Source organism: Solanum pennellii, chromosome 8 (assembly GCF_001406875.1).
Source record: "Solanum pennellii chromosome 8, SPENNV200".
In the NCBI taxonomy this organism is placed as follows: Eukaryota; Viridiplantae; Streptophyta; class Magnoliopsida; order Solanales; family Solanaceae; genus Solanum; species Solanum pennellii.
This window is the reverse complement of record NC_028644.1, coordinates 11945928-11971202: the sequence shown is the minus strand read 5'-3', so window position 1 is coordinate 11971202 and position 25275 is coordinate 11945928. Positions and strand designations below refer to the sequence as shown.

Sequence of the window (25275 nt, the reverse complement as noted above, 5' to 3'; positions counted from 1 at the left end):
TCTTTCAACAAATGAAATATATGTTGGACAACTGAACAACACTATATTTTTAAAATTATATCAACAAAATGACCACAAAAAGAACAACAAAAGCAACAAAAAATGACTTTTCACTGAATGTTAACAATACATATACATTTCCTCAAAATTAGAATTTTTTTGGTTGATTGATTGTCTTTCAAAAACAATAAATAATCGACAGCATTACATCATCATTCAATTTTTACATCTATAGAACAGTTTATTGTTCATTAATTCAAGAAAAAAACTTTGAAAATTGTAAAATCTTTCAACAAAATAACTTACTCATTTTAAGTCGAACACAATTTCAATTAATAAAGAGGAGAGAGTACGACAATAGATGAGAAGGAAAATAATGGAGATAGTTAGAGAGGAAAATAATGGAAATGACTAGATTGTTGGATTTGTAAGGATGAAGAAGAAGAACAAAAGAGAGAAGAGAGAACGGTGGGAGAAGAAGAAGAGATGAATTTTTTAAAAATGATTTGAATTGAATTATAAAAGTTTAAAAATATGATTTTTTTTTAAATAAAAAGTTAGAAAATATTAAAAATGTTGATTTGGGTGCAGATTTACTTAATTATATTTTAAAGATAATTTGATTTACTCACGTGTCCCATAGTTCTTTCTATGGGATGCAGCATAGACGTATGAGAATCACAACTCAGATTTAGCAATTCAACAACTCTCTGTCTCAAAGTCTCATCTCTCTCTAACTAAGGGAGAGAGAGAATGGATACTGTGTTTTCGGTGGATGAGATTGCCGATCAATTATGGTCATCGCCGCCACCGATGAGGTTATCTCATGACTTGGATTCTTCTTCCGCCACTTCGTCCTCTAAAATGATGAACAGGAGCTCGTCGGAGTGGGCTTTTCAGCGTTTCCTTCAGGAGGCTGCAGCAGCTGAAACTACTTCCTCGTCTTCTTCACAGCAGATCAAGCTTAATCATAATTTAATTCCTGATCAATCGAAGCCTGTGTCATCGTTTGTCTCTGAACCTCCGATTGATTCCGATGAACATCAGGCTTTCCTCAAAAGACGCCTGGATTTGGCATGTGCCGCCTTCGCTTTGAATCGTGTATGTTATATTTCTTATTGATTTTAATTGGATAGGTTCGTTTCCTTTCAACTGCTAAATTTAATGATTGGACGCAATCGCTAAGTGATTTGGAATTCCTTTCTTTTTCTTGGATTTAATCAAACCGTAAGTACCAATTTATCCCTAGGCAAGCTATATAAAATCTCAAGATTCGGCTTCTTTGCCACCCGAAAAAGGATCACTGGCAGCTAATGCATCACTCTGTGGATCTCAACTTCCTCCAAAAGGTTAGTCTTACCAATTAAACCAAATATACCTTTTCCTGTTGTTTTTTTTCTTTTCATTTATAAATCCGTTTGGTTTTCACATGCTGGTGTCACTGCACTACCATAATGTTTCTAGTGTTGGTGTTATGCCTCACACAATGGAGTCTATAGATATTTAGTAGTAAATCATATATCACGTAAAATACATGGTGGATGCCCAAAGAGCTACAAAATGCTTGTAAGATAATTTTTTTTGCTGTTTGATACGAATGCTTTGGTTTTAATAGCTAGTTATAGTTACTGTTGCTTGCATATGAGTCATATGAACACGTTCTTTTCTGCAAACACGAATAACTTCAGCAGTTCCATGGATGGGACAATTTTTTGTGTATTACATCATTGCCATGCCACTGCCTTGTTCTTTTCTGCAAGTTTAGATTCTCAGGTTTCATATCTACTTCATCACCAGAGAACCTTGAAATTCAAGAAAGTTATAGACCCAACATTATGGAATTGTTAAATCTACCATGGAGGTAACTTCACTTGGTTCAGAGGAACATTGGTCCATTCTGATTTTAGATTTGACCAACTTCTGGTTGCAATAGAATGGGACAACTCTTTCAAATAGCTAAAGCAAAGGGAGCTTTCCGAAGTCTTGTAATGACCTTCTATTGTTGTAGGTTTGATGAAGATAAATTCATGGTTTACATTGGAAAATTTATGGTTGAATGTCAACTGTTTTGTGGTCCAACTAAAGGACTGGTGGAACTCCCACAATGTTGAGGACAAGCATGATGTAATTTTGGCAAATAAATTGTGCGATGTCAGAATAATATTAATGAACGAACATTAATTATTTGATAATTGAAGAGAAGTCAATTTTCTTGAGAAGATCGGAGAGCTAGAAGATACTAGGAGATCAGATACAGAGGTCAAAATGTTTATGGCCATGAAAGAGGGATGTAAATGCCGAATCTTCCGCGAAGCGACAAGATAAATCAAAGATGCAAGCAGGGATAAAAGAAGGGTAGTCAAGAACATTATGGGGGACTGGAAAGCTGATATAATTTGTCTACAAGAAACTAAATTAGAGGGAGATATTACAGGATTGATAATGCAGCTATTTGGGGGGGGGGGGTAGATGGATTTTAAAATGGCATGTTTGGAGGCAAGTGGAACTAGAGGAGGGATAATGATGCTATGGGATAGTAGAATTTGGAAAGGTGAAATACTAGAGATAGATGCATACACTCTTACTTGTAAATTTGAAGCACAATTGCAAGATTTCACTTCCCATATAATAGGGGTGTATGCTCCTAACTCTTATGTGGAAAGAAGATTAGTATGGGAGGAGATTGGCTCAACCAGAGGATTAATAGAAGGTCCCTGGGCAGTTTGTGGAGACTTCAATGTGTCCAGATTTGTCTTGGAGAAAAGGAACGGTTAGAAGAACAAAGAGCATGAGGGAGTTCTCTGAGCTGATTGAAGACATGAATTTGATTGATCTCATCTTGAGAATGCTAATTTCACCTAGTTCTAAGGGGATACTGGGAAATAGCCTCAAGAATTGACGGGATATTGGTGTCTCAAGAACTATGTTGCGGACTCTTCATTTTTCCAGCCGAACCCGTCTTGACGCGACTCTGGTGCGGGTGCGGGGTGCGTGTCGGATTCTGTCAGTCTGGTCCGGATACTTTGACCGAGCCGAGAGAAAAAATGGAGAAGAAGACATCATTTCATGGCCGGGGAAAGTTGACGACTTTTCTCCGATGAAGTTTGTATGGAAAAGAACAGTGAAGAGGCAAAGCTTACAAATAGAGAAAGAGAGCAGACAAAACTTTTTTTGTACCTGAACATAGAGGAGGCGAAGCTCCATGGACAAAACAGAATTTTAATGTCTTTTTCATGAAAAATAAGAGAGAATTTTTTTTCTTGAAAAGGAACATACCATGCTAAAGATTTCTTGGGAGAAGAAAAGGCTTTTTTGGGAGAAGAAAGGACAAAACACAGTATCTTAATGAATTGTAGTGTCCAATTAAAGTTAGGATATATATATATATATATATATATATATGATCAGTTTTTTTTAATAAATAAAAAGAATTATATTTTTTTAAAATTAATTAATAACAAGTTATAATTAATTTATGTTTTTAAATTTGTATATCTATAATTGATATGCTTTTAAGTATATGTTTTACAAGATATTTATTATTATTATTATTATTATTATTATTATTATTATAACTATATTTTATAATATTGAAAAAATTTAGCCGAATCCCCACATTCGTATCCATACTCGTATTCGCACCCCCGAAATCTTAAAATTTAAATTTTGTCGAGTCCGACTATCGGATTCGCATCCGTCTCGGATACTCGCACCCGAGTCCGAGCAACTTAGCTCAAGAATGGATGACTCTTTCAATAATATGAAACAAATTGCATTCCAAAGAATAATGTCAAATCATTCTCCGAGTGCAATTCAAGGAGGTTCCTGGAAGAAGAACAAGAGTTATTTCAAGTTTGAGAATTGGTGGCTTGGCATTGAAGGTTTTATTGATAGAGTGAAGGTATGGTGGAGTTCTTTTGATTACCAAGGGAGACCTGATTATGCCCTAGCTTCCAAATTAAAAGCCTTGAAACATACATTGAAAGAATGGAGTAGAAGTGAGCAAGGAAACCTAGGTCAACAAAGGAAGAATCTGGAAAACATTGCAATAGCCAGAGGCTTAACGGCAGAGGAATCAATGGAGAAGGCATCCTTAATCATGAACTTTGAGCAGTTAATCAAGTATGAAGAGATCTTGTGGAGACAAAGATCTAGATCCCTGTGGTTGAAAGAAGGAGATAAGAATATCAAATTCTTCCACAAGATGGCTAATGCACACAAGAGATATAACAACATTGACCAACTTCTTGTTCAAGGGAATCTGATCAATGATCAAGAAAGGATTCAAGGGGAAATAGTAGAATTTTACCAAAACTTGTACTGAGAGAATGTCTGGTGCAGGGCCGGCTCTATGCATGTCGAAATGAGCCCTTTGCCTTAGGTCTCCAAAATTTGTGGGCCTCAAATTTTTGTCAAGAATAAATTATTTGTTAAATTTTTATAAGAAAAATGATTATTTATGATAATAAGTATAATTTTTTTTAAATAAATTATTTTACCCACTTTACCATCTTTTGTACTTTATTAAAAATAAAAATTAATAGTGAAAAGTGTTGAACAAAGTGAATTACAAATTTTCTTTTTGTTTCTTTTTAAATTTTAGTTTCAAGCATTATAACAAGCATATTAAAATGAGATATACCAAGTCATCAACTTCTTGAGTTAAATTCTATGGTTCTAACTCTTATCTTTATTTAATTTTTATCAATTTATCACTTATAACATTATGATAACAATACATATATCAATTGTCTCACTTAAAGGATGTTTTTCAATGTTGAGTTGATAAAATCTTACCTAAACTAGTAACCGAAAAAATATTATTAGATACTAATAATTTTCATCTAAATAGTGTGAGAAAATTTAATTTCGAATACATATGTGTATGAAATTTATTTATAGTTTAGGCCGCAAATTGAAATATCGCTTTAGGCCCCCAATTATGTTGAGCCGCCCTGGTGGAGACCTTCCGGCAACCGTAAGACAGAGATCTAGATCCTTGTGTTTGAAACAAGGAGATAAGAATATCAAATTCTTCCACAAGATGGCTAATGCACACAAGAGATATAACTTAATTGACCAACTTCTTGTTCAAGGGAGTCTGATCAATGATCAAGAAAGGATTCAAGGGCAAAAAGTGGAATTTTACCAAAACTTGTACTCAGAGAATGTCCGGTGGGGACCTGCCAGCAACTTCACAAATTGCGCATGTCCTGTGGGGACCTGCCAGCAACTTCACAAATTGCCCAAGGCTGACAGTGGAGGGGAGACCTGCCAGCAACTTCACAAATTGCCCAAGGCTGCCAGTGGAGGAAATGGAAGATTTAGAAAGGGGATTTGAAGAGGAGGAGGTACTGAAATGCTTAAAGCAATGTGCAATTGATAAAGCACCTGGTCCAAATGGGTTTACAATGGGGTTCTACATCAAGTGCTGGGAAGTGGTAAAAAATGATATCTTGAAGACCTTCCAGAATTTCTACGAGCAAGGAAGGTTTGAAAGAAGTTTCAATGCTACCTTCATAAGTCTTATTCCAAAGAAGAAAGGTGCTAAAGAATTAAAAGACTTCAGGCCCATCAGTTTGATAGGTAATATTTACAAGCTATTCTCCAAAGTGCTTACTGAAAAGTTTAAAAGAGTGATGGCTAAGCTTGTCGACTTACAACAATTGGCATTCATCAAGGGAAGACAGATTATGAATGTCGCCCTCATAGCAAATGAAGTAATAGACTCCAGGCCCCAGGGTGAACTTGAAGAAACCTGGAATCCTATGCAAATTAGACATTGAGAAAGCATATGATCATGTCAATTGGGGCTTTCTTATGGATCTGCTAGAGAAGATGGGATTTGGACGTAAATGGAATCGGTAGATTAAATTTTGTATCTCAACAGTGAACTTCTCTCTACTTATTAATGGTTCACCAGCATGTATTTTAATTCACGAAGGGGCCTAAGACAAGGTGATCCTCTATCACCCTTTTTGTTCCTCTTAGTCATAGAGGGACAGAACAACATGATTAAGACAGCAAACACGGAAAGTTGGTTAAGAGGATTTGAGTTGCTAGAGTTGGAAGGGAAAGCTTGAACATAACTCATCTTCAGTATGCAGATGACACACTTATATACTGTGATGCTGAAGAAGAGCATCTCAAAATACTGAGACTGATCTTGGTAATATTTGAAGGAATGTCAGGTTTACATGTTAACCGGAGGAAAAGCTTCCTATACCCGGTTAATGAAGTGCCAAACATGGAAATCTTAAAGACAATCTTAGGGTGTGAAGTGGGTCCTCTACCAACTATCTACCTTGGATTGCCTTTGGGGGCCAAGTCTGTCTATGGAAATCTGGAATGCGGTGATTGAGAAATGTGAGAAGAAGTTAGCAAGGTGGAAGTCCCAATATCTCTCCATGGGTGGAAGATTGATATTGATAAACTTTGTGGTTGATGCACTTCCAACATATATGATGGCATTATTTCCTATCTCATTAGGAATCATCAATAGGTTGGATAGCATCAGGAGGAAATTTCTATGCCAAGGGAACAAAGACAAGAAGAGTTACCACCTAGTCAAATGGAAGGCAGTGATCAATGAGAAAAGATTTGGGGGATCGGGGATAAAACATCTGAAGAATCAGAGTAAAGCTTTAAGAATGAGATGGCTATGGAAATATTCAAATGAAAATCGAAGTCTTTGGGTTAGATTCATTAAAGCTAAATATGAGGAGAACGATAATTGGATGACAAAGGAGGTCACTACTCCTTATGGTGTTAGCTTATGGAAATCTATCAGAATTTTGTGGAATGAATTCAAAGTTAATACCATAGTCAAAGTGACAGAGGGAGCTAAAACTGTCTTCTGGAAGGATGATTGGCATGAAGCAGGCAGCATGGAGACAATATTCCTAGATATTTAACTTAGTTTTACATCAACAGAGCACAATAGCAGAATTGTGGACACCTCGAGGGTGGAATTTTGTGTTCAGGAGACACCTCAATGATTGGGAAATACCAAGAGTAGCAAAATTCTTCAGCACCATTGACCAATTCAGTGGTTTGAAGGCTGGACAAGACATCCTACAGTGGCAGGGAAATAGTAATAGGACTTTTATGGTAAATACAGCCTACAGGAAGATAAACCAACCAAACCAGCGGATACTTCGATGGCCTTGGAAACACATTTGGAAAGCCAAAATCCCACACTAAGTAGCTTGCTTTGTCTGGTTATTGGCTAAGGAAGTAGTGCTTACAAAAGATAACTTGATGAACAAAGGGATCCCTTATGTTCAAGATGTTTTTTTTTGCAGGGAAACTGCAGAAACAGTGGTTCATCTATTTATACATTGCAAGGTCACAAGTCAACTATGGAGATTATTCCTAGGTCACAAAAACATAGTTGGTGTAACCAGATATACTCTAATGATACTGTCTCTATCAGTGATGTCTTTGACTCATTATAAGGATAGGATAGTAGATTTTGAGTTCTTTTGTAAATATGGTTTCAGTGCAACCCATGTACTGTGTTACAGAAATAGAAACAGTTACTATGTCCAAAAAAAATAAAGATGCAACAACATCGATAGGTTGTAATCTCTGAAGATCCTGAAAATTCTATGGATATTTCGAGAAAATAGTATTGTCTCTACAAATGATGGTGAATGGTTATAGATGTTTGACCTAGAGGAGGTATAATTGGCGATAAAAATAATGCATGAGGTTAAAATGTATCCTTTGTCTAGAGGTGCTAATTTAGTTTGAAGCAAAGATATGATGGCCACATTCAAACACTTATTTTTGGAAGGCTATTCTAGAAAAAGTTTAAATGCACTCATTGTCAAGAAAATATCCAAAGTTTGCTAGGATTTTAGACATGATAGCCTTGTATGTAGCTAGTACACTGTCTTGGAGTAGTTCTACTTGAAAGATACAAGAAAGCGATGGCGAGGGTAATAAAAGTTACACAAAATGTCTTCATGCCAGGAAACAAATAATAAATTTTTTAGTTGCAAATGAGTGCTTGGATTCATGCAGGTTGAAAGAGGGGGAGAAGGAATGATTTGCAAATTGAACCGGGAGAGAGATTATGACTATATAAGTTGGTATTTCCTACGGAATACAATGAAAACTACGGGGTTTGAGGGCCATTCTCAATAAGGATTAGAGTTTGAGGAAGTATGATTAACATGGATCAAGACTTGCAGCAGCATAACAATATATTACAAATATATGGCACACTAGAGACTTTCTTCTTCCTGTAGACTGTAGAGAGGACTGTGGTATGAAACAAATGCCTATAACTTTTGAAAGAAATTAAACAAACTGAGAAAAGGCTTCCAGTTTTTGAAGAGGCTTCCATCTGAGATTACAATGCAGAATAGAGCAATATCACCTAGTGAACTGGTAGTCAGAAGCAGAATGGAGTTTTAGGGGTAAAAATTCTGAAACTACTGAACGGAAGTCTTCCACTCAAATGGGAGGTTCATTTCTGGTCAAGAAAGATAATTGAGCAGCTAATATGGACAATATATGAGATGGAAGGTCAATGGAACACAAAATACATTACTCCTCCTTATGGTGACGCTCAACAGTTGAAGGGATGTCTTTCATAACCAGTGTTTTGGGAAGCGAGAAGCGGAAAAAAGCGACGAGGGCTTGCTTCACAGAAGCGAGAAGCGTGAAGCGAAGCGCGCGCTTTTTTAAAAAAAAGCGACATTTAGTATAAAAATAAAAAAATATTAAATAACTAAATAGAGGTAATATAGTCTTAGATTGAAAGAAATTACATAGGCAAAAATACTCATAAGTCATAACATATAAAGCAAAAAATCAAAAACATAATTAAATCACAAAGATTCAAACTCCTATTCTTCAACAAGGCTGCTAGACTGATCACAAAATTAAAAAAAAAAAGCAAAAGAATTGAAAAAAAAAAACAGAGGAGGCAGCAGTCAGTAATTAGAAACAGAGCAGGCAGCAGAGATGAAGAAAAGAAGAGAAGAAGAAGAAAAAACTAGAGTAGTCGAAACTTAGAGAGATGAAGAGATGAAGCACAGGCGAAGATTGTATATTTCAGGAGAAAAGAAACTCATAGAGATGAAATAATAAACATTAGCTAAAAAAGAGATGAACAAAAAGTTACCTGCAGTCGTGGTCGAGGTTGAAGAGAGAGGCAGCCTCAGTCGAGATCGTCAGGAGAAAAAGAATGGAAAGAAGTATTGTGAAAGAAGAGTCGCGAGGAGATAAAGAAGGGAAAGAGTCGTGAAAGAAGAGTCGTGAGGAGAGAGAAGGTTATATTTCAGATTTTTTTTTAAAAAAAACCTATTTTTTTTAAAAAAACCCTAATTGTCGCTTTTTTTTATTTATAAAAAGCGCGCTTTATTGCGCTTTTGCCTTAGGGTCGCTTCTCGCTTCTTCATCTGAAGCGAGAGCTTTTTTCAGATCGCCTCGCCTCAAGATAAAAAAGCGCACAAGGGTCGCCTCGCTTTGAAGCGCGCTTTAAGCGCGTTTTTCTGCGCTTTTCACAACACTGTTCATAACCTAATTAAGTGGAAAAAGTGAGGAATGGAAGAACTATCAGGTTTTGGTAGGGAAATTTCTGCATTGGTATGACCAATGAAGATACAATTGCATAGTTCAGGGATAGAAGTGGACCCTGCAATTTAGGATGAATTTTCACGTGGAAATATGAAGAGTGACTCAATGATCTGTAAGTGGTCTATGGAAAGTTATTGCTGAACTAGATAAACAAGCAAGAACTGATGGAAGGTTCATGGTCACTCTTACTACATAGTGCTACCGAGAAGCGTGCTTAACACAAGATGACTTGCGGAGGAGGGTGTTTTAACTTGTGTAACAGATGACACTTTTGTGGAACTTCCCAGAATCTCCTTATCATTTTTCTTGCACTCCAACAAGTACGAATAATCTGTGTATGGTTTTAAACTTGTTTGATGTAGATTTGTTAGTTCCAAAGTTAAAACAACCGCACAATTACAATAAATAAAGAGAACCTCAACCAATAGTAGAAGAGAAAAAAAGGACTGGGTGGAAGAGAAATCAAAATGGTCAATAACCCTGGCTTGGTTAACTAAGGCAGATGTTAGTGTATGAAACTTATCACCTCCATTAAAAACAGCTAAAACCCGTAGATTAAAAGATTCAAAGGATTGACTCTATTTTAATGGTAATCTAAGAAGTTCTTCAAGATACACACAAGTTTTGAAAATCTCCCAAGTCTAAATTCAGCCATAATGTAACTAAATTACTAGTAAATGGCCATATATAGTAAGTACCACATTAGGCCCCATTTAGGGAAGACTCCAAGCCGAAACAAAGGCCAAAATAAGAAAATAAACCAATTTAAGGGAAACAGCTGATATGGGGTCTTCCCAAGTGTGCGACTGCACATCTCAAAAGAAATTTGAAAAACCCACTTTTTAACTACAGTGCCTGTTCTGAATAGAGAGAAGTACCACATAGATGGTTGATAGAAAGAGAGAGAAAATGTTGTGAGGCACATATACCAACTTACATGTTGTCCCTATTCCATATACCTCAGATGGTTTTTAAGGTTGGATAAAATGAGGAGAAATTTTCAGTGGCAAGGCAACAAAGAGAAGAAAGGCTACGACCTGCTCAAATGAAAGAAAATTGTCAAAAGTAAAAGTCAAGGTGCATTATGCATCTAGAACCTTAATAACAAAGCAAAACAAAGCTCTTAAGGTGAAATGGCTATGGAGATACCCACAAAAAGATCAAGCTTTATGGTGTAACTCGACATGGTTGTGCGTGCGCGTCGGACCCACTATATATTAGGCGATAACTATCACAAAATATTTGTAGGTTGACAATTGGTAAAAGATTGCCAATATATACACATATTGTTTATACATTGCACTGCCTATGCACATTTACAGAATGCTATTTATGCATTTACATATTTGTATAAAAGTGGCAAAATAGATGGTGGCGGTATTCATCTTGGTGTGACACTGTAGTTGACAAAATACCCTGCAGTTGAAAGGAGAAGTGTTTTTAAGTCGTAGATAGGCAGCATAGTAAGAATGAAGCATGGTTGATTGTGACGTATCCTGTTAAAGCATTGGGTGACATGGATCCTTTTGTGTAGCTTTTCATAGAAGGCAGTGAATGGGCAAAAAGATAGCAAGATGAGGTTTATGTTGCTGCAAAAACTTTTTGGGAAATCAAATGTGAGAATTTTAGTGATGTGTAAGTAACTTAAATGATCAAATAGAAGTACACAAATTACCTATCATTTAATTAAGCAATTATTAACATAAACAGATGAAATAATCTAGATCTGAGATAATTCTTTATGCTGTTATGTTAATATACAGTCAAGGAAGCCTGGAGAAATGGTGTGTAACCGTTGTTAATTTCTTTTAATAAGATATTCACGATTTTACCAACAAAGCTGAATAGTAAGTTACTAAGGCATTTCTATGAGCTAAGGTCACAACAAATTAATATGTATTTCTATTATACAATGTTTAGAATCTCTTTCTATGTTAGCTAGCGGGGGCAAGAAATTACGAAATCATTTGCCCCTTCAACCACAATTACACTTTCATTTTGTTGGGGTATAACACTCGCGCGAAAGAATAGTGTATGTAATTACCTCATCTTGTTATATTTTGTTGCAACGGTATGAATTTTGGGCAAAGCAGTGCTTATATAGAGTTCATTTCTTTCCCTATTATTCTTTATATGATCTGCAAAGGTTCTAGCAAGGTTGACAAGGCCTATGTTGTTTCTAGTAGTATATACTATAGTTTATTTAGTTCAAGCTATTAGTGTAGAGGTACTAAGTTTCTGGTATTTGTGATTATGTGTAATTGCAACAATTAGAGTTCCATATGTTGTGTAATTTTTTTGTGTTATATGTACTTCATAATTGGAATATACTGTATGTTGTATAGAAGTTCCTACTATTAGTATAAGACTCCATCTCCATCAGCCAGGGCGGCCAGCATACTGTCAGGGGTTCATCTAAACCCCCTTCGGCGGAAAGTATTACTATTTATACATGGCTATGTCGACCCCCCTTCGATTAGTTCGTGGGCTTACTCCGTTAGATTTTGAACCTCCCTTGTTAAAAATCCTAGCTCCACCAATTCCATCAGTGTAGATATTTGATGAACAAAATCTAGAAAAATATAATAATTGTTTAGAGCTAAAGAAAATTGAAGGACTTGGTGCCAGCACATCTATATTTCGTTATCCTAAAGAATGAAATTTGACGTAACTAATATGTTAGAAGTACAAATTTCTGTAGACCATAATATCAGCTAAAGGGAACAACTTAGGCTCCAAAAGTTGAAGAATATTTGAAGGTGTTATCTAAGTCAAAAGTAGCAATATGCATGATCTACAATATTTGTGACCAAAACAACTTGAGCTCCAATAATTGAAGGAAAAACTAACCAGAAAGGCGAAATAAAAACCGAGTAAAGCAATCTGCGAAGAAGAAAACAACAATGTGAGTCCTTTAGGAGCTTATTTTTCGCCCTAGGCTTCTTCTCTGGGGAAGATTTTAAAAGCACCACAAGAAGAACTAACTAGTTCCTGCAAATCAAATTAAATCAAAGATAAAGGAAAGTTGAGAAGAGCAATAGCCAAGCCGAGAAAGTAAAAGAAACCTAGAATTGTCGATGGTCGGCAGTCGGCGGTCAGTGGTTGGGCAGTATCTTTGGCTATGGAACAGAACAAGTAGTGGAAGATTTTTTTAGATATAAGAATTAAGAAAAATGGAAAAGTGGTACCGTAGCTGCCTTTTCAAGTACCTTTAGGTGGAAGACACATATACAGAGAGTTCAAGTGAAAAGTCAAAATTGTCCTCCACTAAAATTTTTATGACTAAGAACAGACATTTTGATATCAACAGCTTTACTCATGCTTCTAATATATTAGAAATGTCGCAAAAAACAAGTATGGGGAGCTGGACAATTGGGTAACCAAAGAAGTCACTACCACTTAGGGTAATTAGTCTTTGGAGATCCATCAGTCTCTTCTGGACTGTCATTCCTTAAAAGTGACAATCTACTATCAAGGTACACAAGTGCAACACATACTCTGTTTTGGTTAGATAAATGGATACGTCTTGATAGTTTACAAGGCTTATGTCCTGACATCTTTCCTTTGGCTCAAATTCAACTCAAAACAGCTGCTGAAATGTGGACAGTACAAAGCTGGGATTTGGTTCTGGAAAGACATATAAATGATTGGTAAATTCCCAGAGTTACTGAATTGTACAAGTTTTTTGGAGAACTTTCTAGGAATAAAGTGAGGAGAGAATTGTTTATGATGGAATGGACATAGCAAATTCATATATGTAGTGAAAGAGGGATGCTAGCTGACAAACCAAACTAGAGCTCAAATTATTAAGTGGTCTTGGAAGCACATTTGGAAGCCAAAGTGCCACACAAAGTGGAACGTTCACTTGGCTCCTAGCTAGTGAGGTTGTTTTCTGTTCCTTATTGTGCTTAACTACTTATGAGTTCATATGACCTAGTTCTTAGGAAATATTTTGCCTTTGGGGTCCCATTTTCGATACTCTCTTATTTTGGTAGGCATAATTAAGTTCAACTAATAGAAAATGCACTTTTCATCCCTCTATTAATAGATTCACTTTACTATCATATGTTATGTTGAGTGAGTGTTATATTCTTATATTGTACATATAAAGTTGTTAAAATAAACCTTATTTTCTTCCAAATATAACGGAAAATGAGCCAAACGTTATATTTTCCTCAAATTATGGTTCATCCAATAAGAACCCGATAGATCTGTGAAGTCCAACAGCGGAGGGAGGGACAAAGCACATAGCAATATAATTAAAATGAAAATTCAAATATACGTAATTAAATATAACAAAAACAAAATTTGAACTTTGCAATAATTGAAGGACCAGAAGTCTAATTCAAGGGTTCTTTCTCTAAGGATACAAGCATCTCATTAGCACCAAAGCACAATCGCAGAAAATAAATAAAATGATTAATGAACCTAGATATCCATTTAATTCTAGGGGAAAAGCCGATACATGTAACTGTTTGATTTATTCTGAACGAGGAACGAGGTGGTATGTCATTCTTCGGTTTCCTTTTGTTTTTTGGCAGGATCTGGGCAAGAATTGGCAGAAGTTCAAGATAAGGATGCTGGTGAGCCAATTGGAATACCTCCCTTGCCTGCAGTGCAGAAGAAACCTGGTATCCAGGTAAGGTCAACGACAAGCGGTTCATCCGGAGAGCAATCAGAAGATGATGAAGCTGAAGGAGAAGCAGAAACAACTCAATCAACTGATCCAACTGATGTGAAACGTGTGAGGAGGTAATACAGTTTGCAACTTCATTTTAGATTTTCTCTTGGTCCGTAGCCACCTCTTTTTTGTAATATTCTACCAGTTAATAGTTTCTAATAATTAGATATTAGAAATTTGATTTTAAGGGAACAGCTCTATTCAACTTTCTAATTAGTACTTCCATACTACCTAGGTAAATATAACAAATTAGGAAAATCCTTTTGGTGCTTCACTTTTGTATAAAATATTTAACAGTGTGCATACGTGATATATTTGTATCTGCATGTGTATCCCTCCTAATTAGTATTAATTTTTAAAATGATATAATATTGAAGTATGTATGTGATGAAAATCCTTGGAGGAAAATACAAGTACAAATTAATGAATGATTTGCTTATTGGACTGATATTTATTATTCATCGCAAAAGCACTAACTTCCAAAAATTGTTTTTAAATTATGAACGTCAAAATATCCTTTATTTTCTAGAAATGAAATCTGAATTTTGGGAGGATAAAACTTTCTTTTAGGACCTTCTCTTAATGTCATTGGATCAGAATAATGAATAAGTAGAAACTACATTTGAGTGAACCCACAAATAATTCGAAAAATTTTAAGGACCGAAAGTAATAAAGAACAAATGTTTTTTTTTCCATCATATTTTTAAGCTATGATTCAACAAAAGAATGTCAAATAGAAGTGCTAATGTTATAACTAGTCCATAAATTATGTAAAGATTACAATTTGGAAAAGAAAGTATTTGCTTTTTCTTGAAAATCATACCAAAAATTGGAGAGAAAAAAACTTAACAACTTTGAATACATGAAGTTAAATAACAGCTCATCATCTTCTCAATGCTTATCTTTGTAACCATGCTTGCAGCCTAGTGTGCTTAGAGATTATGATTGGTACAATTTGTTCACCAAACCTTACTTGTGTGATATCTAATTTTTTTTTTTTGCTGAAATTCGATTTCAGTCAATGACTAAGAAAATTTGTAGTTTAAAATTAGAGGAAATTCCTCTATTTATGACCATCAAATGCTTGTATGCTTGTTGTACCTTATTAAAAAAGTCACTATACTTTGAGTTGAACTGTCTTATAACCCTTTAGTTTTGGAGTAATCATGTTCTTCCCAAAGAGGTGGAGGTTGTTACTCACTTTTTAGATAGTTTAGGAGGGATATAAATGATAGATCTTTTGGTTTTGCTTAGGGGTCGTTTGGTAGAGTGTATTAACAAAATTAATGCTTGTATTAGCTTTGTGTATTGGTATCCTTTTTCATGCTATGTATAACTAATGCAAGTATTAGTTATACACTCTATTGTGTATTGGGGAGTGTATTACTAATACCATGGATTTCTAGGTATTAGTAATGCAAAGAGAATTTAATACATGCATTAACATTTTAAAGACACAAATACCCCTCAAAAGCACTTTTACATCTTCTTCATCATATGTATGGAGGATATTTTTGTAAATAGTTACTTTTGTACAATACATGTCATTTTTAATACACCAAACCAAACAATGTATAAGAAATATCTATGTACAACTAATGCAAGCATAACGAATGCAAGTATTGCTAATACACTCTATTTAGCATTATTTTTATACACTCTATTAGCATTATTTTTATACACTCTACCAAACAACCCCTTACTGTATACTCCTGATGTAATTGCTACTGAAAAAGTTACAACCATTCGGAAGTGACAACTTATCAGAATAGTCACAATCGTTCAATGTGAAGAGGTTGTTTGTTTTTTATATTATATCATATAAATAAATAAATAAAAACAAAATAGAAGATATACCAAATTGGGTGTTTTTAGTTGGGGTATACCGATAATTTAACATTCAAGTCAGAGAGTTCATGCTTTCAAGGTAGTATAGAAAGATAGAAATGAAGAATTTTTTTTTATGTTTTATATTGGAGAGAAATCTTTGCTTTACTAGCAAAGTAAAGCGAGAGATGATCAAATTCTTTCTTTGGGTTTCAAGTAATTCAACCATGCCAAGAAAAATATCTGGTTGTAGGGTGAGTCAACAAAGAAAGTTGGCACAATATGTAATTCCTAGGGTATCAGTGTCAGGGAGGGGGATCACTCAATGTTGCTTTAGGCGCTCATTAGTTCGGACATCCCAGACTCCTATGGGAGGCAACATTGAGGAATTTTCTGCAATGGGCAAAAGCCTTGCAGAGCAATGTTATGTGAAGGTAGAGGGCCCAAGGGCCGTGAACTTCTTTTCCCGGAGAAGAAGCAATGACGGTATCTAGAAATAAGCGTTATCTGGATTGATTGAGTGTTGAAGCGTCTACAAGTTGAATTTCAAGTTCACTGCCAAAACTCGGGGCTCAACCCTTAATAGGTGGTGGAAACTACCAAGCTGGAGTACTAGGAGTAGAGGGACTTCCTGGTGGAGTAGTGAAATACGTAGAGATCAGAAAGAACACCAATGATGCGATGAAACTTGTCACTGACACTGATAAACGTAAGCTAGGGGAACAAATGAGATTATATTCTCTAGTAGGCTTAATGCATATCGACCCATGCAATGTTGTAGCTATAATGTGTCTTGACGCATATTCTCCGATTGAGCTCAGACCTCAACCTATTGATTTTGAGATTTGACTTATTTTCCTAACTTTCTATATAATAAATGTGATACACTATATATGTATAAATTTATAATATTGTCAAGTACATAAGGTGACTTTGTCTTACTCTAGCACTATGAGTAATCATAATTATCCAAAATCTTTTGATTTTCTCCTCTTGGCTGATTTCTTTCTATACCTAACAAGTGGTTTTTATATTTTGGGTAATGCCAATATGCTTTGAGCTTTCTAATTAATATATTTAGTTACCAATAATTTCACCATATCCAAAATATAAATTGTTGGAGGCTACTGTTGTGTATAGGAACTTGTATAGTAAGAATCCTTCTTTTTGTTCTGTAGGAGTCATGATTTTATAGGCGCTAGCACCAACTTAGTGCTAGATATTTTCTCGATCAATTTTATTTATTTGTTTAAATAAATAGTTAATTTATGAGGCATTGAAGAGCATGATGTTACTATGTGTAAATATATTCTCCACGATACACTTGCAATAACTTCAATTCAAGACATGTTACTACCAGTGAATTACTTTATATAATTGTGAGAAATATATGGGGAAAAATATTATTGAATTGTGTATCTAAATTTTACATTGAGACCCTATTTATAGACACTACATTAGAATCCTTTCCCGACTAGGAATTCTATTCCTATTCCTATTCCTATTCCTATTCCTATTCCTATTCCTATTTTAAGTAGTAACTTATTCTATTCTAACACTCCCCCTCAAGCTGGTGCATACAAATCATATGTACCTAGCTTGTTACAAATGTAATTAATACAAGGACCTATGAGGGAGTTGGTGAAGATATCTGCAAGCTGATCATTTGACTTCACGAATTTTGTAACAATATCTCCTGAGAGTATTTTTTCTCTGACAAAGTGACAGTCAATCTCAATGTGCTTAGTCCTTTCATGAAACACTGGATTTGATGCGATATAAAGAGCCGCTTGATTATCACATACGAGTTCCATCTGATCAATTTTGTCAAATTTTAGGTCTCCCAGTAATTGTTTGATCCAAACTAGCTCACTAGTTGCTGTTGCCATTGCTCAATATTCTGATTCCGCACTAGATCGAGCAACCACATTCTGTTTCTTACTCTTCCACGACACCAAATTACCTCCTACTAAACCACAATATCCGGATGTCGAACGTCTGTCAGAGGGTGATCCTGCCCAATTAGCGTGTGTATATCCAATGATATGCTCATGGCCTTGATCATCAAAGAGTAGTCCGTTCCTAGGAGCTGACTTTATATATCACAGAATATGAACCACTGCTTCCCAATGACTTTGACAAGGGGAAGTAATAAACTGACTTACAACACTCACAGGAAAAGAGATGTCAGGTCTAGTCACTGTGAGATAATTCAACTGTCCAACGAGCCGTCTATACCTTTTAGGATTACTAAGTGTCTCCCTTGTCCTGGAAGGAGTTTAACATAGGGATCCATAGAAGTGTCAACAGGTCTACATCCCATCATTCCTGTCTCCTCAAGAATGTCTACGAGCATACTTGCGTTGGCAAATAACTATGCCTGAACTAGATTGAGCAACCTATATACCTAGAAAATACTTCAATCTGCCAAGGTCTTTAGTCTGGAAATGCTTAAAGAGATGTTGCTTCAAATTAGTGATACCCTCTTGATCATTATCGGTGATAACAATATCATCAACGTAAACAACCAAATAGATACATCAACTTTGTGCAGAATGCTGATAAAACACCGAGTGATCTGCTCCACTACGAGTCATGGCAAACTACTGAAGTACTGTGCTAAACTTCCCAAACCAAGCTCGAAGAGATTGTTTCAGACCATAGAGTGACCTACGCAATTGACATACAAGGCTACTAGACTCCCCCTGAGCAACAAAACCAAGTGGTTGCTCCATATAGACTTCTTCTTCAAGATCACCATACAGAAAATCATTCTTAATGTTCAACTGATGAAGAGGCCAATGACGAACGACAGTCAGATAGAAAAAGGCAGACAAATGCTATTTTAGCCACAGGAGCGAAAGTGTCAGTATAATCTAGCCCAAATACCTGAGTATACCCTTTGGCAACAAGGCGAGCCTTAAGTCGATCAACCTGACCGTCTGGGCCAATTTTGACTGCGTAAACCCAACGACAACCAACCTTAGATTTATGTATAGGAAGGGAGACAAGCTCCCAAGTACCACTTTTATGCAAAGCAGACATCTCATCAACCATAGCCTGTCTCCATGCAGAATGAGGAAGTGTCTCACTTGTAGTTTTAGGGATGGAAATAGAGGACAAAGAGGACACAGAGGCATAATGGGGTGAGATAGACGATGATAACTTAAGAAGGTATAATGTGGGTTAGGATTTCGAGTGGACCGTATACCTTTTTTGAAGTGCAAGTTGTTGGCTAGGAGAAGGCAAGTCCCCAGTAAGAGCAAGGTCTGGCGCATGACATGAATCATCTGGGACTAGGGCTGGACGTGGACGACGATGATAAGTTAATAGTGGTGGCACTACAACCGGAGATGTAGAAGTAACAGTAGATTCTTCAAAGGTTCGCACTGGTAAAATTTGAGGTATGGGTAAGACCATAGATACATCAGGATGATCAGAAGATGTATAATAAGGATGAGACTAAAAAAATGTATTATCACCGGACATAAGGTATCGATGGAGATCATGTGAATAACAACGATACCCTTTTTGAACCCTAGAGTAACCAAGAAAGACACATTTGAGGGCACGAGGAGCTAATTTATCTTTCTCTGGGGCTAAATTATGAACAAAGCATGTGCTCCCAAAGACACGAGGGGGGATAGGATAGAGATGTGACTGAGGAAACAATATGGAATGTGGAACCTGATTTTGAAGAGAAGAAGGGGGCATTCTGTTAATTAAATAACAAGCTGAAAGGACTGCATCGCCCCAAACACTCAGCGAAACATGGGATTCAATGAGGAGAGTGCGAGCAGTGTCTATGAGATGCCTATTCTTTCTTTCTGCGACACTATTTTGTTGAGGAGTCTATGGACAAGATGTTTGGTGAATACTTCCGTGGTGAAACATAAATTCCTGAAACTGGGATAATAAGTATTCTAAGGCATTATCACTATGGAAAGAACGAATAGAAACACCAAACTGATTTTATATTTCAACAAAGAAACCTTTGAATATAGAAAATAACTCAGAACGATCTTTCATTAAGAAAATCCAAGTGCATCTCGAATAATCATCAATGAAACTAACAAAATAACTAAATGCTAAGGTGGAACTGACTCTACTAGGACCCCAAATATCAGAATGAACTAATGAAAAAATAGACTCCGAACGACCCTTAGTATTATGTGAAAATGTAGCACGAGTGTGTACCCCAAGTTGACACGACTCACAATCTAATGTGGATAAACTAGACAAACTAGGCACCATTTTTTGCAATTTGGATAGACTTGGATGTCCCAAATGTTTGTGAATTAGATGTGGGGAATCTGTAACGGAGCATGTTGTTAGGGAATTAGAAGAGGTAAGATAGTAAAGGCCTTGTGATTCATGCCCTGTTCCAATCGTCTGTCCTGTCCTGTGGTCCTGCATGAGAAAAAAATCATCAAAAAAAGTTATGTTACAATGTAGGGATTTCGTCAAACGACTAGCCGATGCTAGATTAAAAGGAGAACCAGGGACATAAAGAACCAGTGTTTTGGGAAGCGAGAAGCGGAAAAAAGCGACGAGGGCTTGCTTCACAAAAGCGAGAAGCGTGAAGCGAAGCGCGCGCTTTTTTTAAAAAAAAGCGACATTTAGTATAAAAATAAAAAAATATTAAATAACTAAATAGAGGTAATATAGTCTTAGATTGAAAGAAATTACATAGGCAAAAATACTCATAAGTCATAACATATAAAGCAAAAAATCAAAAACATAATTAAATCACAAAGATTCAAACTCCTATTCTTCAACAAGGCTGCTAGACTGATCACAAAATTAAAAAAAAAAAAGCAAAAGAATTGAAAAAAAAACAGAGGAGGCAGCAGTCAGTAATTAGAAACAGAGCAGGCAGCAGAGATGAAGAAAAGAAGAGAAGAAGAAGAAAAAACTAGAGTAGTCGAAACTTAGAGAGATGAAGAGATGAAGCACAGGCGAAGATTGTATATTTCAGGAGAAAAGAAACTCATAGAGATGAAATAATAAACATTAGCTAAAAAAGAGATGAACAAAAAGTTACCTGCAGTCGTGGTCGAGGTTGAAGAGAGAGGCAGCCTCAGTCGAGATCGTCAGGAGAAAAAGAATGGAAAGAAGTATTGTGAAAGAAGAGTCGCGAGGAGATAAAGAAGGGAAAGAGTCGTGAAAGAAGAGTCGTGAGGAGAGAGAAGGTTATATTTCAGATTTTTTAAAAAAAAAACCTATTTTTTTAAACAAAACCCTAATTGTCGCTTTTTTTTTATAAAAAGCGCGCTTTATTGCGCTTTTGCCTTAGGGTCGCTTTTCGCTTCTTCATCTGAAGCGAGAGCTTTTTTCAGATCGCCTCGCCTCAAGATAAAAAAGCGCACAAGGGTCGCCTCGCTTTGAAGCGCGCTTTAAGCGCATTTTTCTGCGCTTTTCACAACACTGTAAAGAACAAAGTCTAAGGTGACAGAAGATACGGGTTTGGCTTTTCCAACCCCTTTTGGTTTTGTTTGGATCCGATTGGCTAAAGTAATAGCTGAAAGAGATTGTGAATAAACAATATCAGACAAAAGTGATTTATTACCAAAGATATGATTAGAAGCCCCTGAGTCCATGACCCATGATCCAAGAGTGCTAGACTATGACACACAAGTCCTGCAACAGAAATATGAGGTTGTGCAACCAAAACTACTTGTGGAGACGTTTGTTTATTTGCACAACACCGAAGGAACTCTCTATATTCCTATAGAACAACAGGATCATAACTGGGTGGTGGACCATGCAAAATATAACATATGTCACGAGTGTGTCCAGGTTATGACAATGACTACACCTGGATTGAGGTTTTCCAAAATGTTCTCTCCCTCGTCTGTTCTCCATAGACTGGTATGTACGTCGGAAACTGCCGGAAGTGCTACACTAGTCTAAAAATATTGGAAGCTGCCGGAATCTGCCCATAGTGGCCTGAAAATTCTGATTTCACCGAAATCTTGCTGGAAACGACCTAAAAATCACCGGAACCCTAATTCCGGTGATCGGATCTAGAGAAAAATGGTCGGGTTCTGGTCGGAAATACTGGGCGACCCCAACAGAAGAATAATTCTCGAAAAAAAGTGACCAGAGAACCACTCACACGCCAGCGCGTGAACATATCTCGCCGGAAAATTCCCACCTCTGACCGGCGCGTGGGGGCACATGGAGGGGTATTTTCCTGTGGGTCTGGTTGGGGTTTGGTTTCTTGAGCTTCCCGAGCCTTGTGACAGTGTTGTCTTTTGCGCAACACCTTCAGAACGAAAGATGACGCAAATCAGTCCCACCGTTGTCGGAATTTGACACTGGTGACTTGAAGTTCTCACCAATGCTCTAATACCACGTGAGAAATATATGGAAAAAAATATTATTGAATTGTGTATCTAAATTTTACATTGAGACCCTCTTTATAGACACTACATTAGAATCCTTTTCCGACTAGGAATCCTATTCTTATTCTTATTGCTATTCCTATTCCTATTCCTATTTTAAGTAGGAAATACTTATTCTATTCTAACAATAGTGAATGAGATGAAGGTAAGATATTGTGGTGTTGTGACATTTACCTTTAAATTTTATGCAAGGCAAATTGTTCTTGTCATTTGCATCCTCAGATGGTGTGGTAACATTGTCACATTGTCTTTCACTATTTCTCTGATTGGTAAATTGTCCTTATCGTTGCATCCTCAGTTATATTATATAGAAATGCCATGCATCGGGTCCGTAATTATCTGAGTCTACAGTTCTAGTGGAAGACTTTTGAATTAAAGGGATACAGAGATACTTTTGCCTGCCAAAGGCCTAAAAGCTCAATGTTCAATGAGGATGTTTTTGGGTTGAAGGACTGGTTCTACCCATCTCAGAGAAAACAGAATCAAACTATTAATTGCTGGTGCCTCTGGACAAATGGATCTTTCTGATTTGCTTCTGAAGGAAAGGGCTTCGATGATGAAGGTGTCATTTATGACAAGATTGCATAACGAATATTTGAAGTCCTCAGAATATGATATGGCTAGAGGTGGACTTGTGAATATAAGTTGATTGGACTTGATTTTGTTTAGTAATATTTTTATTACTAAAATCATGTTGATGGTAACAACTTCATTGGGCATCCAAGAGATTAACTGGTTATTATCCTAATATTTTGTACCAACTCATTGACAGAATGCTATCCAATAGAGAATCAGCTAGACGCTCGAGAAGAAGAAAACAAGCCCATCTGACAGAACTAGAGACGCAGGTATGTTTCTGGATCATGATTTCAGTTAATATTTACTTTCAACTATTTATTCAATAAAAAACTGTTAATGGCAGGTCTCTCAAGTAAGAGTAGAAAACTCCTCTTTATTGAAACGCTTGACTGACATAAGCCAGAAGTACAATGAAGCAGCAGTTGACAATAGAGTATTGAAAGCCGATGTTGAGACATTGAGAGCAAAGGTAAGACTACTTCTAGTGTTTGAAGAAAGCAGGTTCAACAAAATTATTTTTGTTTCTGTGGGAGAAAAGTGAGGTTAATATATACAAGAATATCTTCATGGCATGGTTAATTTTATCAATTGATCAGAAGTTAACCGAATTCAAAATTCCTGTTATATTTTTGCTACACCTCTTTGTATGTCATTCCATGTTTTTAGATGTTGAAATGGCCAATGTGCTTCTTAATCAAAGTCTACCTGGCTGTATTTAAATTACACCTGGATACAAGCTTAACCTACTTTTGGGAAACCTAGTTGATATAGAAGAAAAGTGGCTCAGAAGAATCCTCCATCCCTCTGTTAGTTTCTCTTTTCCTGCTACTAAATAAGGGAACCTGTAGTACATATATCTCATATGGGGAGATAATTTTAGTTATTTGTGCTATCATCCTTCTGTTCCACTCTTTCCTCATTGTTGAAGTCTTGTGGTTTAGAAACCCATAAAATATTCCTTCATGTACTGCTGTGCAGGTGAAGATGGCTGAAGAAACTGTTAAAAGAGTTACTGGGTTGAATCCTCTATTCCAAGCTATGTCTGAGATATCGACAATAATGATGCCATCTTTCACTAGTAGTCCTTTCGACTCATCAGCAGACGCTGCTGTCCCTGAACATGATGACCTGAACTATCCAGCGCCTGAAAATGGTCATATGCCCAACCATGATTGTAGAATGCAAAACGGTATGTTAGATATCCCTCCTATAGGAAATGTACATCAGAGCTCCGCAACAGAGGCACTTGAAGCCAACACAATTGACAGACCATCTTCAATGCAGCGAGAGGCTAGCTTGGAGCATCTGCAGAAGCGCATCTGCGGAGAAGCAAGTACTTGTGGAAACCAAGGCAAGGGAGAGAAGTAGAATGACTTAATGAGCAGAAGTTACTGCAAGGAAGATTTCACAGAGATCTGTAAATCTTACATATCAAATTACTTTGAAATAATTAATCTTTTTAGCATATCGAGTCTATCTGAAGAAAAAAAAAAGCAAAAAAGAACAAGACTATTGTGTGTGCCAATGCTTTTTCGGTTACACTGTTATATCAATTTGATTATCTGTTTGCTGGCCTATTCTTCCTTTCGTCGTTTTATTCAAACTTCTCTCTTTTCACCTTCATACCATAAAAATATGACACTTGGGTCTAATTCAATCCTAAAAACTAGCTTTGTCTGAGTTCATTTAACACTAGTTGATTCTCAAATTAATGTAGGACTTTAACCTACTCTAACACCTACTTTACATATAGGTCCAACTGAAGTATAGATTGGAGCTCAAATGGGAATGAACCTGGCTTTAATGATATAATGAAAAGATATGATATATTGATCTAATTTAACTTTAAAAGCTAGCTCATAAGGGGATGATGTGCAAATTCATATAAGCGAACCACCAACTCATTTTTCAACTAATGTGAGACTTTGATCTACTTTAATGCACTCTAGTAACTTGGGTGTGGGAAAAATATTGCAATCAAATTAATTTGTTTTAAAAGAACGTAAAGAAAGTATACAATAATATTATATTGTAATGGAATCTTGAATCATTGTAGTAGAAGTGTTGAGGACAACACTTTTTTTTGCAAAATCCGCCTGGCCACCAACTCTGTGTGAATAACAATCCGCGTGGCCACCACCCACCCACCCACCCACACACACACCCACACCCACACCCACACCCACCCAC

At 36.4% G+C, this 25275-nt stretch overlaps 1 protein-coding gene across 2 annotated transcripts; it reads left to right on the top strand.

The window, feature by feature from the left end:
* The first annotated feature begins 615 nt into the window (after nt 1–615).
* Nucleotides 616–24662, top strand: LOC107028385 (light-inducible protein CPRF2-like). Of its 2 annotated transcripts, XM_015229437.2 has the most exons (7): nt 616–1101; nt 1250–1349; nt 14133–14343; nt 23279–23354; nt 23429–23554; nt 24064–24274; nt 24370–24662. In XM_015229437.2, exons 1-7 carry the CDS (start codon nt 754–756, stop codon nt 24378–24380), a joined length of 1083 nt encoding a protein of 360 aa, XP_015084923.1. In that variant the 5' UTR covers nt 616–753; the 3' UTR covers nt 24381–24662. The 2 variants fall into 2 exon arrangements, with proteins under 2 accessions (XP_015084923.1, XP_015084922.1); XM_015229436.2 differs by having other exon boundaries at nt 24064–24662.
* Nucleotides 24663–25275: the final 613 nt, after the last annotated feature.